Below are 20,254 nucleotides of genomic sequence, written 5' to 3' on the forward strand. Positions count from 1 at the left end.
TTTCACAGAGACACCAAGAGCAGCGGAGGGAGGACCGCGTGTGGGGCTGTGCACGCACGGTCGCCCGAAGAGGAAGAAGCGCGCTCTGAGTGTCAGCGTATTAATGGAGACGAGTAACTGTGCGCTAGGAAGGCGCTTGGCTGTGCGGACACGACTCCAGCGTTATTCTGGCAGATAGCAGTAAATTCGCAAATGCTGAGGGGAGGCAGAGGCTGAGAGGAAGGAGATGGAGAAGACAAACACCGTCTGTTCACCCAGAAAGCAAAAGAAAAAAACCTGATTAGTATGTAAGGAGCAGGTCTGGAGGGTTGGATACAAGGAGGGAGAGCAAATAATGAGCGTGGCTGGTAAGGAGAGGTATCTGTTTAACTGCCCAGTACACGAGCGTTGAGATGAAAGGATGCAGAATGGACTGCGCTAATAGCACCACCGCTCAGCCTCCCCTTACCAAGTGTAGCCCTCCATGAAAATCTATTAATACATTCCCATTAAAAATCATGATAAAGGACTCATCCACCATCCTTTGCCCCTGCCTTTTCATCTCCTCGCCCACTTTTCCTCATTTGCTCTTTCACCTTATTCCCCACATCTGCTGCCCAGACAATGGGAACAAGTTACAGATGGGATTTCTAATTTAAGGTGCCCACTCAAAGCGTCATCACAATAGCGGCTTTGTCAGTGAGCTAGGTTTAACTCACACCTACTACCTTTACACCAATTCTTGACACACTATCTGAGATACTGGGCTCTTATCTGGACTTCAGGTGTCATAAACGTAACAGGACAAAGGTGGCTGATCATTTGCACAGCAGTGCTACGCTGTTAAATTAATAATTGAAATGTTATGGAAACACAGACGCAGTTCCATTACCTCAAAACTATAAAACTAGACATCCTTATGTTAGCTGAGTTTTCTTTAGCTTTTCATATAAGAGACAGCTAAAAAAAAAAAAAACTCACAAGGAAAAATTTTCCCTTGTGTATGTATTGAACAATTACATATACTGTGCTGATGAAAGGGTGTTAGACAGAACTAATCCATCAAACATGATTCAAACCCCAAAATCAGCTCCCTGGTAAAAATGTACAAACTGAGAAATATAGATCATATTATCATCCAAACTCATTTGTATTTGCTTTGCTTTTTTAAACAAATTTGTGGCATTTATCTTTTTCTAACCAAGCTGGATTTTTCAGATTTTTGAATGAAACAAACAGATCTGACCAATCAGACCACTGCATTTAGGAACAAGCGCACTCGCAGCATTGAATATCCAAATATTAAAATAATCCGGTTTACCTCAGAAACACAATTAGACGCTGTTCCGGGTCAATCGACTCTCTGAAATGATTACTCGGTCTCCTCAGATGTGGTCCCAACTCTGCCAGCAAGAGCTCAAACTGTCCCACTGACTTCCCAATATGTGTACAAAAGCAGTCGGGATACAGTTTCAACTCCTGGATCAAACAATAAAATTCTCCCTGCTGCTGCTTGCGAGAATCGGTTTCTTCCTTTTCTTGTGTAGAAACATCAGTACCAGCTCATCATTGCTTGACGTCAATTCAATTTTTTTCGTAGTGCATTTTCGTAGGACAAATGTTTCGAAAAAATTCAGTTCTTGGTGTGTACGTTATAAAACAAGCTTGCATCCAAAAAGTTTGGAATTTCAATTTTTTGAAAAGTAGCGATTTTTCGGTGTGTAAAGGTCTTTAGGGGGCAGGATGTCCATTGACAGGAGAATGTGTATAATCATCCCAGAAAGAATATTTTGTTCTGCTAATACAAACCTAACAACTGCACTATGTAGCTTTGCTTTTATAAACAAATAAAAATAAAATCTAAATCTTAAATACCATATCAGTATTCTTCCTCGCAAACACACACACACACACACACACACACTCAAACTACATTTGCGTGTACCTGTCGCTCTCCCAGAAGGCACCATTGGGAACAAGGGAGCGTGGGAGAGCCGTCGGCTGTGACTGACACCCGGTAATTAATCCTGGGAGAAAGAATGGCAGGGGGAGACGGGAGCTCATGCTCGCACAACCTTCATACAACGTTAGCTCAACATGGCCTCAAAATTCACGCTCCTTATGGGAGGAATCCAGGGGGACACTTGGAAAGTTTCTCCTAAAGAAAGTTGGTGATTTCTTTTCCCTCCCTTTCTGTTCGTTTATGGCCTAGCAATTTGCTCAGAGCATTACTTCTTTATTTCCTGCTGCTCTTTCACTTCCATACTCCCCCCCTCCCCACCTTAATCTGTGTTTCTCATTTTTACTCCACTCCCATTCTCCATCTTTCCCCACAGCAAGCTCCCACCCTCTCCACCCCTATCTCTGTCTGTCTGTCTCTTTCTATCAGTAATTGTTAGCCTAGTGCAGCGCAGGACCGAGTTAAAGAGCCGGGCTAAATTGGCCAGAGCAACGACCCTGCTATTACCATCCGGCTGGGATTCATTCAATGCCCCCCTTGAGTCCTCCACAGTCTGCGTTCATTCCTTACTCCGTACCTCCTTCCTCCACAAAACCACCGCTAAGAAAACTGGGGAAAAATCTGAAAAACACATCAAGGGCCAACAGAAACCCCAAAATGGAGAACAACCCCTCCTTATAACCTGAACACAAGCAGAGCAAGCAGCTCCCACGGGTGTCTGTCGCTGGTCCTCATTACTGCTTTGTGTGTGGGTGTATTTATACCCACTCACATGGGTATTTTACCTAGTTTTAATATTGTACACTAAATTGTGTTCGGTGATATCTTCTACCTGATTACTTTATTAAAAAAAAATAATGAAGTGTATGCGTGTATGGATCTCAGTGCTCCAGCTGCAGAGCAAGATCATTTCTACAGAGGTGGCCAGGCTGAGACTATTAGACACTATTACATAGACTGGGGTGGTACAGAAACTGAGGTCCAAATAACCAATTTTTTGGTCACTTTGATCTCTTTTGTCATTTACTTATGAAGGCATGAGTGCTACATATCTCTATATATTATTATGTAATATAAAGTCCTTAAATAATTATTCTTGTTTACGGCTGTAAAGCCTGAAGCATGAAATAGGGTGGCCATAGTAGTGGCCAGTGCCCCCCCTCTGGCAAAACCATTGGTTGCACCCCTGCTGAGAACATAAAAATCTTTCCAAAAAATAAAAATGAAAACAAAAGTAACCACAGCTAAAACCTGTATCCCAACTATGAAAAAGACTAGAGCTCAAGGTTGATGGAACAAAAAAAAGAAAGAAAAATGAAGCCCCAGAATTCTCAAAAAAAATTGTTATAGTACATAAAATCTCCTAAGATGACTATCTGACTAGTAACCAACGTTTCCATTCACATGCAGCGTGCATTAATGGCTGGCCAAAAGAACAGCCCAATGAAAAAGGTGCGGGCACTGAGAGCTAGAATACAGCTGGAGTCGTGCAAATGATGAAACTACAACATCCAGTTTTAATCATAATGTTACTTTGCTAGACTGCAAACTAAGAGAGAGGAAAAGTGTTTTCAATAACCCATACACGCGCACACACGCGCACACACACACAAAGACATGCTCCCCAATTACCAGAGATGCTGGCTCGTTCCCAGCCTGACCTTCAGCAAAGCAAACTGGGAAATGAATTTAAGAGGCTTTTTTTCTTCATCTGCTCTGTTCGTGACTCTGAGTGGGTTTTTAGAGAAACAGAGAGAGGGAGAGAGTGAAAACAAAATGTGGATGAGTAGGGATGTAAGAGTGACAGCTGTAATTACAGAGCTCTAACATGTGGATGAGATGTGCAAAAAACAAAAAAAAATGTACGGGGAAGGAAAACAGCAGTCGACAGACAGGGTGAGAGTTCAAAGATCAAATGTTGACCGGCTGACGAGGCAGGGCAAAGGTCGCTGAGAGAGTCGGGCTAATGTTCAGTTCCTAACCGCCAAGTTAGGAATGTAGCTGGAATGACAAAGCAGGGTCCTATAAAATCAGTCGAGTAATGAGCTTCGACAGCTGTTACTTGCAGCCGCCGTTGTGAAATGCCGTACTGACTAACGAGACAATGGGGATGACCTCCCTGCTCGTCCATTAAAAGACGGCTAGTAATCCAGTTTATATGAGATGTTGCTGAACAGTGAGGCAGGAGGGTGGATTAGCAGTCTGTTACTTTCATTTATGAATACTTGGGGATTTATCAATATTTGCACTGCAATTGAAAAACAATTCAAATCAGGTGTAAGTGTATTAAAGAATAAACAGCAGGGAATCCTGTTTTTTGTTTTTTTCAAAAATATGTTTTGCAGCACAGATTCTTTGTTTTTGAACTATCTTGTTTTTTTCAGTGATTCATAATCAGCAGCACTGCACTTATTTTTCTTCTTCTTGTTTTCAACTTTAATTTCTATTACAGGAAGCTGAACGCCCAGGTGGAGATTGTTTGCTGAAAACATTACATGTCCTCATGCAGCATGAAAAGCATCCAAGCAGAATTCCTGCTAGAATATCAAGCTCTCAAACAGCCTACAGCACAAGATTTAAAACATTTATTTATTTTGCCTAAGGCCTTTATGCATCAAGCTCATTGCCAAAAAAAATGAAACAAAATTCCGATTTTTTTTAATGCCAATTTCTCATGTAACGTATATACACACTGTAGGTGTTATGTTTTTTGCAAGTAATTTATCCTCACTACGGAAAAAATTAAGTCGACATGCGACAACGAGCTGGTACTGATGTTTTTGCCCAAGAAAAGGAAGGGGGGGGGACCCGGAAAAATCGAGCTTGATCTGAAAAAAAAAGCTGCAAATTCATCCAGCAGAATTACAAAGTCATGGATGACGTCACTAACAGTAGATGAGTCCGAAAAATATTTTTACCACATGAAATATTTGCACAGATTTTACATGTCCAGTAGATATTTAGACTTTACTAGAACAGCCTTCTATCATTCACAGTTCAAAATAACCGTCATTTCTCTTATACTGGGGGCTTTGGTGCACTTGCAAATGCTTGTAACTCCATATGTTTGTACTACAAGTCAGAATTTGGACACCTATCCTTAATGTGTGTTTTAAGATGTCTTTCTTCTGATTGGCTGCTTCTCAGAATCAAAAATTAGCGTGGCAGGTGGGCGGAGCTTCTGTGCTGACAGCCATATTAGGGATATCTGCTCATGTGACGTCATACAGAGTCCAGAGTAGAAACTGACCCTTTTGGAGCAGTCTGAAGCCTGAGGTTTGGCTCAAGGGATTTATGTGTTTACACAGCGAGCCGATTATTTGAAACCTCGGTCATGTTTAATGAGCATCCACCATTATAACAGTACGTGTACTTCAGAAAAAGAGGAAATGCATAATAGGTCCCCTTTAATGGAGTTTTTTGTTAAAGCTCTACATTGTTGTCTGTCCTTCAAATAAAATACCCATTTCACTCCTTTCTATTGCCACTTTATGTGACACATCCAGCCACTGCATAAAAGCTTTTGTACTCGCTGCTCTGAATAAATACTTTCCTACTTTCATGTTTAATGACAGTTGGAAAATACGTGTAAACTCTGTAGTACTTTGTAGCAAAGTCGAACATTTCCAATTTTACAAATTGCTCACAGTGGTGTATTGCTTTGGATCCTGTATAGATACTATGCTAGAGGGAAATAATTAGGGCTGGGGGGGTACTTCATCCACTCTGATTCAGTGAGCTGATTTGCTGAGTGATGACTCCTCAGGAACTTGACAGAAAGGCGAGCCAACTATGAGCTAAGCACCTTAACAGATGTTTTCGTTGTTAAAATTACTTCATGACACTAAAATTACTCATTCATAACACAAACGGCTCTCAAACGAATGTATCAATCTTATTATTTTCCCGTAAGATGGGAGTGCAGGGATTCGGGTGTTATGTGGCTTTTCCTGTTCTCTCCGTGTTTGTGTGCATTTCTGCCACTATGAACTCCCAGTTCTGTGACTCAGAGTGGGAACGAGGTCTAAAAAAAGGCAAGAGGTATCATTAGGCAGCAGGATTGTTGGCAATATTTGTTATCACAGACGTGGTGAGTTAGTGGGGTAGGCTTGGAAGGACCAGATTCACTAGCAGTTCACTCATACAACCAGAAGGAGGAAAGTGAAGACACACACAGATGAATTTACCACTGAACACCTTCCTCTAGCTTGATTCATTGCTGTCTTCTAGCTTTCTTCCCTTTATCCCCCTGGTCCCCATTGCTTTATTTTACATATGTCTTGCCCTTGTTTTCCTTTTTCATCACCTCCCCCAAACAGTTTCATTCCTGTTCACCGTCTGGAAGACTGAATCTGGGATGCAGCGGTTTTTACTCTCATTAGTTCTATGTCACTGTGACCGATGACTAAGTACCACCTGAGATCAAAAGACGCCTATTAAACCAACATGCGCCTTTTTTATGTTTGCACAATTTGCATGATTATCTGTCAGTGTGTGTATACGTGTACGTGTACATGTGTGTGTGGGTGTGAGGGCCTGGCAATGCATGTTTTAGAATCAATGCCCGTGTTTCGGTGGAGGCGGTCTCTCTCAGTGTGTGTGTCAGGGTTCCTTTCCAAAACAGTGTTTGGTTACAGCTATCTTTGGCTGTTTAGAAAATCACTGCAAACCACAGCCTGTCACGGCCTACTGGTAACATAACTACGTGCTGTGTATCGTTATGCTACATGTGGGTGTACTTACGGGTGCAGGGCATGGATGCCGGGTCCGTTTCGGAGCGGAAGTATCCCTTGTCGCAGGCACAGGAGGTGGAGCCTTCTCTGACAGAGTAACTGTGAAGAGGACACTTGGAACAGGCGCCATCGGTGGCCAGAGCACGGTAGTAACCAATCTTACAAGCTGAAAGATAGCAAAAACACAGAGAGGAAGTCGGGTTAGGGTTGCAAATCTGGACAATATGAAATACATGTTTATGACTCAAATGCTTTTGTACTAGAGGGGAAAGTTCTGGAAGAAGCTGGGAGGCTGTAGTTCCCAAGCAGCCCACTAATAAATTAGTGGTGGTTTTAGCTGTATGCTTCTGTCCTTCGACACAGCATTTGCAGCAAAAACTCATTGGAATGTCATTGAAGGGTTTTTGCTCACAAATCAAAGTATGGAACAAAAATTTAGATCTGATTACATAGATTAAGATTAAAAGTCAGCGAAACACCAAAGTTATTACAACAGTCCACAAAATCTTTACCCACTGTATGGACTGCAATGGACCAATTACACTGCAGCAAATGCTATGGCAAGACATCCAATAGTTACTGAGATATTTTAGTCCAAACCAAAGAGGGTGAACACAGCAGAAACACCCACAGTTAATATATGCAGTCGCCTGGGGTTTGTACTCTCTGCAAACTGGAAACAAATGTGGAGAATCTGAAGGCAGTGGTCACGATTTTTAGAACTGGAAGGTTTCTGGTTGTGTAGCTACTTTGTAGTTTTTGATCACACTTGAAAAGGCTTTGGATAAATGCTGAAATGCTGACTTTAACTAATTTAATTACGTGCCACTTTTCCATGTAATTTTGTTACATAAGTACAGTGTAAAATTTTAACTGTAACATCTAATGGAATCTAGTCAAATGAAATGGACTTGATTTGTCTACACCAAGCACATCTTCCTTAGTGATTAATTATTTGATTTTAGATATTAGTTGGAATTTACTCAAAATTATTGCATCACATTTATTGAGGATGAAGAATCTTTTTTTTAGCGTGTGTGCCAAAAAGGAATTGAATTTGCTGAAATGCAATCTTAAAAGCATCAGCAACATCTCTCTGTGTAGCTTTTTTAAAATTATGTCAGATTTACCTATATATTCATAAACGACGAATGGACTATTAGATATCACTTGGATACATTTAAAGCCCATAGAAATCGCCTCTTGTTCCCAAAGGCTAAATCAGTAGACTCGCCAGCGTGTCCCTCAACACTAGTTTCAGTAATAAGGATTATTACCTACTCACTGAACTTGAAATTTACCTGTATTTTATCCCTCTGAAGAGAAGAAGAGAGCAGTGTGGGCTTGACCAATTCCCCCCAATTAGCAACAGAGAACAACATGTTGCAGAGAGGCCCCTGTTCCTTTCACCAGTCCCCCCCCCTTCCTCTCTCTCTTTGTCTTCGTTTTTCTACTTCAGCGCTTTCTCTCTTTTCACCTTTCTCACCAGCCTGCGTTCCATTACCAGAAACAACAGAACTGGAGGAAAGGGTGCTATTTCCTCTGACCAAAAAAAAGGAGAAGATCAAATAACTACCTCTTGTCTCTCTCACAAATTTAGGCTATGCTCTGTTGGCAAGATGTGGAGCTGCAATGAAACCAGAGCCGATGGCATTTCAGACCATTTAACAAACAAATGCCACCACACTTGGCACACCGGGAGCTCTGTCACTCTCACAAGGCTGTGAGCCCGGGCCTAACACAGACACACACACACACAAACACACACACACCTCACAGCCTGAAATGGTAACCTAAGTGACACTTTTCCTACTTTTGGCGACATTGCTCGCCTTTCCTTTGAGTGACAGTTTGATTGGAGGGCTCGTCTTTCAAGGAGTTTCTCCTTCCTCTATCCATTTCTGTAATGGTCGGAGAAACCTAGCAGGGTTACGTTTCAGCCCCTGAGCGCTGAACCAGAAAGACGAGGACAATAGAACAATTCTCCGAAAGGTGCGGCGCAGACAGTCGCAACACCGATTGGACCGAATAACCTGTCAGTCAGTGAGGCAGCCGTGTGCTTGGCAGTGGGTCAACAAATGGTATGGAGGCCAGAGGGCTGTGGTTTGGGTTTTGTTAGAATGAAATACTTGAGTGTCTGTCTATATTGTTATGGTGTTAAAAAAAAGAACTCCAATGAAGACAGATGGGTAAACTCATACCCAATATAAGTCAGATAATTACACACTCACAGTCTGCAGGGGTAAAGCAATCTCCCCTTTTCTTCAAAAGCTCACGCACAACCCGGATCTCAAAGTACGTTTTGAAAGGCATATGGATTTCAACACCACAGTCATAAATACATCAAGGAAACCTGCATATAGTCGAATAAACAAACTTTTGCATGAGTTACCCACACCAGAAATCAAATCAGAGCCTGTCCACGTTCACCGCACCAAGAGGGAAGCCGGGTCTTCCAACAAAAACACATATTCCGCCACCCGGCTGACACACTCGCACACACAAACAGCAGAGGAAATCCACAAACCCTCTAAAATACTGGGAAATCCCTGTCTTGGAGGCGCAATAAAGTCAGGCTATTTAGCCTGCAGACTCTCCTCCCTAGCTGCTGGATTAGCATAGCGTGGCGTTAACAGAGCCAAAGCTAGCTGCTACCTGCTGAGCCATTCTTTGCCCAGTCCCATTCCCTCAATCAGCTCTAAATCCCTGTCACTTTGCTCGCTAGCACTAAGCTAAGGGCCTCATTGACTGTAGCCTGCAGGGGTGCGTGAAGCCTCCATTTCTTTTTCTTCACAGTAGCAAAAAAAAAAAAGTGAGGAGATTAGTAAGGGGGTACTTTGTCTTATCTCCCTGTCTCTAAAGGAATCTTTCAGCGCCCGGTGTCATCATTAGAAACAGGAGGACACTAGGGTTTGTGGGTTTTGTTCGAGAGGTTGTGACCGCTTCAGTCGACAAAACACAAAGTCAGGGTTTGTACATGTGCGCTGACCAGGAAAGTGTCCGGAGCTGAGAGCGGGGTCAAGCAGCTGTTTGAGAAGGTGCCCCCCACCCAACCCCCGAATCCTAAAAGCTGGTGGGAGAGTTAATTGAGTCCCATGCTTCACAGCCTTTGGGTCTGAGCCTCTTAAAAGTCTAAAGACAGTCTAAGAGCAGCCTACCTCAAACTGTGCACGGTTGATGAGGTTTTTTTTTTTTTTTTTTTTTGCCCGTCAATTATTAAGCTGTCCCAAGCTGACCCTCACAGGCTGTCCCAGAATTCTTTGCAGAACTCCAAATCCCCCCGTTTTGCCATAGACAGGCTCTGGCATCTTCATCTGTGGTTTGAAACTCAGGATTTCAGAACTTGTGTTTGAAAATGTGATGTCAACATATCAGGGCTTGTTTATAGCAGCGACTGCCCTGCAAAGGGAATAACTGGAAGAAAAGAGAGGTTGATATCCAAGTAAAGCTGGGGGAATTTGCTTCCTATTAGGAGCCTTCGTGTGTGTGTGTGAGAGGAAAGAGACCACAATAGTGGGTGGTCCAAGAGACCGTGGCTTCAGAGAGGAATCTCCCTTAAGACTTGCTGGATTTATCACTGTCCGGACCAGCCGTGGCAAACCTATACAGACGCAAATAGAGGCGCACAGGAACACATGTGTATTGAGTTTTAATGGGATCTGAGCTGAGACGCCCTCGTCATATCCTCTCATGCAGCCCTCAAAAGTCTAACCCAATTTTTTCCCCCCACACCATCTTTTTTATACGTCTCTTTTTTTCGCTCCCGATGCTCTCTAACTCTTTTTTCCCTTAATTTTTTTTACTCTTTCTGTCTCCCGCTCTCAGAGGCTTTCTCTCAGCAAGCCTCCTTTCAGAGACAGAGAGGGGTTTGTCAGGTGCCAAATCCCTGAGCTGAGAGATCAAAGACAGACAAAGAGACTGGTGACTTACTGTTCTATTCTAGAAAGGCAAAAATGGAATCCCTCATAGACCGGGGACATCACATTCTTCCCCTTTTCTACCCCAGCAGCTCTTTCACTCATTCAATCCTCCTCTCTAGCTTTAGTCTTTCTCCCCCTTTGTCACTCTTTCCCCTGCCCCATCCCTGTTGTCTCTGAGCTAAAGCACGTTTGGAGAAAAGGAGACTGGAGTGAGTTGCAAGAGTTAATGAGTAGTTTTGTCTGTGCAGTCGGGGACTCTGCTGGCTGATTTAGTTTAATGGAGAGGGGGGGAAATGGGACCATCGATGCGTCCATCTGTAAAAAATAGGAGCACAGAAAAAGCTAACGATACAATGATAGCTACCCACAGGCGAGCCAACTACAAAAAAACACAGCTAAGTTTTCCTCCGAGTGGCAGCAACCCACACACCAGGCTTTGAACAGCGATAGATGCCGCCAAATAAATCCACATCTACCCACACACCCACCTACTGCAGCCCACCTTGAGTGACCCGCATGCTAAGCCTGATAGGCAAGCTATTCTGCAGCCTACACAACAAAGTAACCAATACACTAGGGAATGAAAGCATGAGAGCGAACTTGCACTACAATAAGCATCCGAAAACCCCGGGAATGTAACACCCAGCGCACGGCGCACAATAACCAGGCCTGCCCAGGCAGAACAATTGCCTCTCTTGTAATCAAAAAAAGGGAGAATTAAGTTCAAACTGCTGCCTTTCCCCCCGCTTTCAAAGCCGTGCTTTATCTTCTATAGGTGATGAAAACTCGGTCACTCTTTTTTAGTCATAACAGACAGTGAGCGCTCTTCAGAGGAGCGGTCGGAGGCATCCTCACAAAGCCGCTCTTTCAAAAAACCAAGCGATCGGCTTTCAGGACCTGAGGGCAAGGAGAGTCTCGCCTTCTCCTGCACCTTGAGGAGCCAACGATCTCTATTCAAACTGCCTTTCTGCCTTATCCCCCTGCCTTTGTGTGTTTTCAATCTCTTTTTTTACCCTCTCTGTGGAAGGCAAGTTGCTCAGGTGAGACTCCTGCTAAAAAAGATTACGATTCCAATAATGTTTCTCTTTATCCCCTAGCTATGGAATATACACTCACAAGCTGAACGTGTATTCCCCACACGAACATGAATGTATAAAACAAAATAGCCTCCATATCGACACACCTGAGCCAGTGGCATATTATCGGGGCTAACTAGCTGCTGACCGTTAGCGTCTGTCACTGGGACAGCAGGAGAGTGGAGCAGGTTAACTCATTAATTCTGTCACTCTGGTTATTAATTACCTCCAGCCATGACAGCGACGCAGAGCCACACGGCCAGCGAAACACATCAGCGTGATGGATGAGGGACACACGGCCACCGAAACTGATCACCATGATTGATGACATACACTCGACACACATCTTGACCTTGACCTGGCAGGGGAAAAAGGTCCTATATTAGCTGTAGCATCCTTTAAGATGCAAAAGTGAAAAAGTCTGGGAGCGACATCTGGGCCGACATCCTCACTGGTGTTAATGAAGGCTTCAAACAAAAGCCATCGAGGCTAACAACGTTAATAAGACTCAAGCCAACCTTGCTGACAATCACCGATGCTTCGCTACCGGCGGCCGGTGCCAGCAAGCGCGAGGGTTGCCAGCAGTTTGTCTGTCGAAGGCCAGATGATTTATAACTGTATTTTCAGCCACACCAATCCATCACCCGAGAACCACCCAAGACGCTGCCCTAATTAAAATGTCTGTACCTGACATATAGGAGCACCGGCCAATGAACCAGATGAGCAAAGCGTGTTGTAAAAAAGGAGAATTATAACAAAAGAAGGCTCGGAGAACCGAGGTTACGCCCGTAAAACAAACTGTTCCCTCGTGCTGATGCCTTGGCCTTTCATCCAAATTCAACATCAGATCTGAAATGTTCTAACCTGCAGCGTTTCCACAAGTCAGTACTGAATTTTTGCAGACACTGTAAAAGACCTTTGACAGCACTGTTCACCCAAATATAGACTATACCGCAGACTGGATATGAAATATGGACGCAGCCACAGTGACGCCACCTATTGGTTTTGGACTCCGCAAAACCAGTGAAGCCTTGGTGAGTTTGGTTTTTTTGGAGCCAAAAGCGATGAAATTTGGAGCACGTGGAGTGCTCAGTTACCAATTCCTGCTAGCTTTTGTCTGCTAATCAGTGCTAAATAACAGACTAATAAAATACGATTAAGTTTATTAGAACTGAAGCACAAACCACTTGGATGGTCGTGTACCACACTGTACCACACAGGTTAGGCCTAGCAACCAACAACAGCTCACTGTGTGCATATGTCAGACAGGAAGGGTTTTCGTAGCATTTAACTGAATGAGGTATCCATCAGTTAACCCGATGTATAGTGGATATGAATGAAGAAACTAAACCAGTTGTGAACAGAGGTACTTTTGAAGCCAAGCTCAAGTGGTGACATGTTGTCTTCATTTTTCATCCCAAGGGGTTGCTGCTCAAATAATACAAGAGACTAACGAACAGTTTCCTGCTTCATTATGAAGCCGTTTTTGCTAAGAGCACAGTGTGGTGCCATATTGTAAAAAGAAATTGCAATATTGTTCTGAGGACTTCCTGTAGACCAAGGTCTCGGCGTTCTTATTGACACGTAGGCCCCAACTTCCTCCCTAATTCCTCTAAGTTCACCTTAAGAAGGAATATTAGTACAATGGTCATATCGCAGAAATCTAAAGTATTCCACCCAGCCAACTTCACAACATACAATACAATTGCTTAAAGAATGAGAGTCCTGAAAGTAAATGTAAGGAAAAGAATGAGGCACTTCAAAAAAACAAAAAAAAAACTTCAAGAGAGGAGGGTAGAGAGCAGAAATTGTTAGGACTTTGAAACGAATGGAGAAGAGCTACAGCTACAGGATGGAAAGATGAGGAAGAGGTGCAGGCAAACAGATCCATCTTTGTCTGGTGAAACACTATTTGACTTGGCTGCGTTAGGTGGGAGCCACTCAAATTCCACATTTGCGCCCATGCCAGGTCGGCAAGGGTGGCACCACCCAAAGCCGGGCATCGTGCCAACTGACTAAGGACCTTTTGTGACCTGAGATTCACACAGCAGGTGGGTAATGGGCTATAATTCAAGGCAAACAAGACAAGTGAAACATACACAAACAGAGGCATGCAAACTTCTGTGCACCTGCAGACCCTCAGGTATGAACACAAAAGCCCTTCAAACGTCCTCTGGACTATGCAGATTCACTTTGCAGAGCCATGCATGCATGCAAATACACACAAAGATGCACATATCAGCTGAACAGGCTTTGTGTAAGGAGGTTAAGCACAGGCAGCACAGCAGGGACCAGGGGAGGTAAACAAACACAATCATGGCATTGTCTTGGTCCAATTTCCTCAGGTTCTCTGGGGGGGTTAGTGTCTCATGTTGGATATGTGTGTGTCTGCATGTGTGTGTGTTTAGCATACTTTCCTGACATTGTTTACAATGAAAAGAGCCGCATTTCAATTCAGTTATGACAAAAAAAATAAATAATAGGTAGATAGGTGGGAGGTGGGGTGGTATGCTAATGTTGTTGTGTGAGGGGACACTCGCAGGGGCGCACACGCTGCTAAACAATTGGGGGAGTTTAACTATTCTGCTCCCGGTGAGTCAAGGAGAATGAGGCAGGAAAGGGGAGTATGTGTGAGGAGAACACACACTAAGAATGGGTGAAGAGGAAGTGATAGGGAAGCGGTCTCAATGGGGCCTCGTAGCCAATTCTGTAAACAAGTGTAAACCACTTGTGACATTGCAGTACAAATACACAACAAATCACTGCACAGACTCAAGGTGACACATGCTCAATGCACAGCTTGTTCACTCGCGTATCCATTTTTTCTTGCACAGTGCACAATACGTCACACATACGTTCTGAAACTGGGAAATACATCAACATCACGAGCTTTCTGCGCAAAATGGGAGAAAATATCACGACAGCTAAACAAAGGACAATCTAGCTATGCGTCAGCTGAATATATACATCACACACTACGAAGCGAACTTGGTAAGATTAATGCAAGTAACAAACAAAAAATGTACCTTTGTGATTAATGCATGTGTATGATGATGTTGCTATTTCTCTTGCAGGGTAGCACTGACTGCTTGCTGCTGATTACCACTGAGGCTGGGAAGCACGATTAACAAAAGCTAAACTAAAAACTAAAACTAGATGTGAAAAAATCATTTTTGTTAGTTAGCTGGTTATTTAAAATAATAAGAAAAATTTGACTTTCACCAAAACAGGAAAACTAACTGAAACAATTTTGTGAATTAAAAAAAAATTATTAAAATAAAATGAAAGCATAGACAAAATATCCTGATTTCTAGTGTTTGCTACTTTGCCAAAAAAATAAGTGAATATTAAAAGCCGCCTGCTGAGGCCTTTATGGTGGTGTTTATTGAGACTTTGGATTACTATAAGACTGTGAATCTGCTATTTCCAAAAGGTTCAGTGTTTTTATTCTAATACCTGGAATCATTTTCCTAAATCTTGCCTCTGACACATGCCCTCCCATACATTATTAATTAATAAAGACTAAAACTAAGACTGAAAGTAATAGAAACTAAACTAAAACTAAACATTTTCAAACAATAAACCAAAAAAAACAACAACCCCAAAATACTCTGGTAACTCACTGAAACTAGCCTAAATTAAAAGCAAAAAGTCAAAATGAAACAACCAAAAACTAATTACAAAATACAAAACTATGACAACTTCTGGGTAGTAGTGTGGCCCGTGACACATAAGAAAACACCAACATATAGAAAAAAGGTTGCAAAAGCACAAAATAAATAATAAACAAAAGAAAAAGAAAAAAACAGAAGTGTTTCTGGGGACACATTAATGTGACAGACCAGCTGTGACAGAAGCGACAGAGACCAAAACATGTGACGAACTGCTGGAGGATTCACCGGCGCTGTGAGGGAGATGTAAGGTAATGTGTTTTTTAATTGCATCATTCATCTAATACTGTAGTTACATGTTTGCTATTAACCTTTTCCTGTTAGCTTCTTACATTCCGTGGCTGGTTTGTCACCCTAAAAACACTTTTGTTGTGTTGGGTCAACTTTCGTGTGTTTTTTCTATTTCCGTTGTTCTGTTGCAGAAAGAAGAGCCTCAATAATTATTAAAAGGTGCTTCAAGATCTAGATATGAGTAGTTTTTAACTAACATAATAATCTCTAAATGTTCCTTCTATCTGCTAACTCGGCGTGGAACCAGCTGCAAAAGAAACTAACTCTAAGCAGCTGGTCTCAATAAATAAATTTAAGGTGATGTGGATTTGGATGAGCACTGTTTGTTTTATGTATGTGTGTAAGACTAATATGTCTTCTTGTGGGTGTTGTTCTGGAACCACTGTTCACTCTCATGTCCATTTTTGCTGGGAAACTCAAACATCTTATGTCCAGGTTAAACAAAGCGTAAATTAAATTAATTAACGTTTTTTTTCCAAAAAAGCCCATAAATCCGCACTCTCTGGCCTGGTTGCCACAGGTGTGTGACCTCAGGTGGAAACATTGCAGCTGGAAAATTGTTCAAATATGATGTAATTGCTACATTTCTGCAGATAGCTCAAAGCAAAAATAAACCTTAACCTCCATCACATGTATTCTGATATCCAGATAAACATGAAAGCAGAATGGCTAAACCACTGCCTGTAGCTGGGGATTTTCAACATTAATTTCAGTTGTCTTTTCAAACGGAACACATGGTTTATTTAATCTTTAGTTACAGCGGAAGAAAAAGGGCTCCGACTTACACTTGGATCATTAAAAACGACTCCACAGTGACAAATTCACCACGTAAAATATTTACACCGAGCTTACATGTAAGTTTAGATGACTCCACCACGACCCCGTCGTAAATCAAACACGCTCCACCACACGCACACGGGACGTACAGTTTGTCAAATGAAAGTGCGCGCACATCTGTCAGCGCTTAAGCTCGCACATGCAAAAACTTAAATTGCTTCGTTGTCTGCGGTCTCGGGGGCGAGTTTAACATCAACCTTGACGGTTTCTCAGAAGCAGCTCGGTGCAGAAGTTGCAAAGGGTCGACTTATGGGTGAAAAAGGGAGGTATTTTTAGGTTGTTTGTTTAGGTAATCTACTTGTAGCGCCCAGACGACAGGCTGTCTGGGGCCTCAAAACACCTTCTATTGTGCATGTGTGTGCACATGAGGTGTGTGTGTAGCCCTGGGAATGCTGCGCTGCCATTGTGTCTCTGCACTGGGGGACACGTTTTTGATGCTCTGGATGTGTGTGTGTGTGTGAGTGCACACATACACACACACACGCACAGGTTACATAAAAACTGTCCCGGGTCACTGGCTCTTCAACAGCTCATGTCAGCCCAGTGACAGCCTGCTGGTCTCCACCGCGACTGTCCCTGCCCTGCCCTTTGACCTCACCTGGTGTCACTCAGGCCTCACCAGACCACTTTCCCCCTCTCTCTGTCTCTCTCTCCTCTTGAAACAGAAACGAGGTCACTGCCATCATAGAAATGACACCTCCCATCCTGAGCCTCCCCCCAGTTTGAAACTGTGTCGACTCCCGCTCATGCTGCATGCCTTGACATGATGTGTGTACACTCCTAAGCTGGCAGCGTATATGTGTGTCCAACAGCTGGATGCATACGCTACCTTGCCTAACCCCCAGAATAGTTAAACCTAGCCTTGTGGGCAGAGTGGAGAGGGTGTGTGTGGGGTGAAGGGCGTGCAGGGTTTGTAACAGGAGCCTCGGGTTAATGGCTGCTGCTCTGACAAGGTTACTCTGCTAATGTGTTTTAGCCTTTAGCTTTGATGTGACAGCAGACACACATGCACAATGATGATATTGGGGGGGGCAAACAAAGGGATATGAGGTAAAATGCACAGCATGCTTTGAAGTAAGTGTGTGGGCACCACCGCGGTCGAGTTTCTGTGTCGTGTTTTTCACATTCCTCTAACTCTTTACATTCTTCCAACACAAGCATATCTACAGCTCTCTCTGCCTTTCCTTATCTCTTCTTATCGTTGCGATTTATCACCTCTTAAGTTGACGTTCTGCACTTATCAGCTTTGCTGATTGTGAAAGCAAAGAAAAGCGCCCATAACTTCCTTTATTCTCCCGCTTAATGCCGTCAATAATCAAGCTCCAACCTCCAGGCCTGAAAAGTAAAGCCAAGAAGAGTAAAGCCAAAACCTGCAATTCCTAATGTGGCCACTTGAGGCTGGTCCCAAAACTGAACCAATCCCCATAGGTGCCAATGGAAGAATGCTCTAAAAGAAAATCCCAACATGGTGGCAGCCGAAATGCTTAAGCTGAGGTTTCAAAAAGCAGAATCCAAAAATGAAGAAATGCCCTGGTGGCTTGGTCTGTCTGTTACTATATACAGTCTATGATTTCAGCACACTAAAACCCAATACTAATGTAAACACAACATATCAGGACATATAGCTTTGGTTTGAAATTTTTTTCCTTTTTTAAAAAAAAAAAACACAGCAGAAGCTGGTTTTATTTAACGAGGAGATTAGCTCTGGTGTCTTTCCATCTCAATGCACTCTTTAAAGGGTCAGTTCACTCATGCTCCCTGTAGGCCCAATGAAAACGGTTCAAGATCAAGTGAATCAAGTCTACAATACACACAGCTGATATTGACTGTAATATCTACCGCAGCTGCCAGAGGTCATGACATGACAACACTACGCTTGTTCAAAGAGGGATCACCACCCATACCCCCTCCCCACTTCACCTTTCACATCTCCAGCCATTTATCAGGCCACTAGGAATCAATTCATCTTGCTTTTTCTTTTATTGTCTTACACACACACACACACACATTCCTTCTGTCAAACAAAGTCACTTTTTGGTGCCCTTGTTTGATTTCAATCGCTGTCTTTTCTCTTAAGCTTGATCCTATCTGTCTGCCTCGCTTTCTCTCCCTTCCTCTTTTTTTCTTCCAGCGATACAAGTCTTCAAGGGAACACGTTACTTTTTTTTCTTTCCCCTTCTAGCAGTATTTGAAAACTCACTAGATATCAGGAAGGATCAAGGTTTCTAATCCCAGAGATGTGCCCTGCCACGGACATACCTCCGCCTCTGGCTGGAGATCAGCAACTTTGGGTCCACCGGCGCAGCAAGAGCTCCACATCCCCAAATTACATTTCAGATCTCCTGCACAGAGGTTACACCTCAGAGGCAAGCCCACAGTGTGTTTGATACACATGTACGTTGCCATATTTGTGTGCATACCCATCTCAGCAATGTGTCAGCCACCTGTTCTCAAAATTCTGGGGTGAAATCAAAACTGTAGACGGCAAAAAACGTGTTAACAAAGGTAAGAAAGAAAGCTTTGCTTTTCTTGGAGAAACTGGTGTCACACATTGAATAGAAATATAAAGCTACAGCTAACAGACAGTGAGCTTTGCAGACCTTGAGGACACAGCACATGGGCTAATGTAGTTGTAGGCTGTTTTTTCACCGGAATCATCAACTGTACAAAAATAACAGACGTAGACATGACCGACTGGTTTGTGGACTAACAATCTGAAAGTTTTGTATTTGGTCAATGGTCTATATTTGGTCTATATTGTAAGGTAAAGACCTACAGAGAAATGCAGCGAAAACCCCAACAAGATGGCAGACAGACACAGATACTGGCTAACTGAAACATAAATTCCAAATTTTCTCACATTAACAAAAAAAAAAAAAATCTGACTTCACTGACAGCCTGTTTAACAAATAACCACATGGTTTTTGGTTATCATCCCGTATCCCATATAATAACTATTACAACACATGCACCAAAAAGCACCAACAGCAAAATAATTCTGTTCAGTTATTCAAGCTAGTGAACGTGAGGTCTAGCAGAGAGTTCACAGCCACAGCTACTTACGTCACCATTAATCTGGCATAACTTTAAGTCTTCTTGTTTTTTGTACTGAGTTGAAAACACGTTCATTTGCAGTGTAAAGATGGGAATTCTAACATGGGAAGCTTCCAACAATGACTTGCATTTTTAGCCAGCCTTGAGTGTCATTACAAGCATTTGACACTTGTGTATTTTTTCATTTTTCAGCCGCAGACCTTGGAGGGACTGACTGCAGTGTAAAGGCAAAGAGAATACTCTCCTTGTTCATCATCTACAGATGTAGCTACGGTCCATTGGTGTGGCAATGTGGATAGCTCTAAATATGGCACTACATATGAGCTTCAACCATTATTAGAACAGAGGCGGTACTCGTCAGAGCAGTTTTACATTTACTTCATGGTTCCAACAGGCAGGAAATCAACATGCTAGAGCTGAATTCTTTTAGAAGTGTCAATTTAAGCAGTCAAACATATGTTTTAAGTTTTAAAAAAATAAACTTTACTACTTATTGTTGGCCCTACATGTCTTAATTTCTGCACTTAAGCCTGTGTTGTAAATGCAACCTGTAAGTTGTAACCAGCTTCTCTGTTTAAGCTTTCTCATTACCAAAAAACAAGCCATAACCTAATGCACCGACTCCTCCGCTGAAGCACCGATTCACACGCAGGCGAGCGTAATGTCAGTTTAGGCTCTCCAAACTCATCTTCCATTGTCTAAGATGAAGGAGGCTTTGGATGCCCAGAATACT

The 20,254-nt window shown here is 42.8% G+C and overlaps 1 protein-coding gene across 2 annotated transcripts in view; it reads right to left on the minus strand.

Annotated features, from left to right (window-relative positions):
* The window catches only part of epha4l (eph receptor A4, like), a 61,015-nt gene that overhangs the window by 26,654 nt on the left and 14,107 nt on the right, over positions 1 to 20,254 (minus strand). For both annotated transcript variants that reach the window (XM_040024871.1, XM_040024868.1), the window contains exon 4: positions 6,683 to 6,838. In XM_040024871.1, coding sequence (XP_039880805.1) covers positions 6,683 to 6,838 — 156 coding nt within the window. The remainder of the gene's footprint in view (positions 1 to 6,682; positions 6,839 to 20,254) is intronic.

This window comes from Simochromis diagramma, unplaced genomic scaffold (assembly GCF_900408965.1).
Source record: "Simochromis diagramma unplaced genomic scaffold, fSimDia1.1 OVJJ01000348.1, whole genome shotgun sequence".
Taxonomy (NCBI): Eukaryota; Metazoa; Chordata; class Actinopteri; order Cichliformes; family Cichlidae; genus Simochromis; species Simochromis diagramma.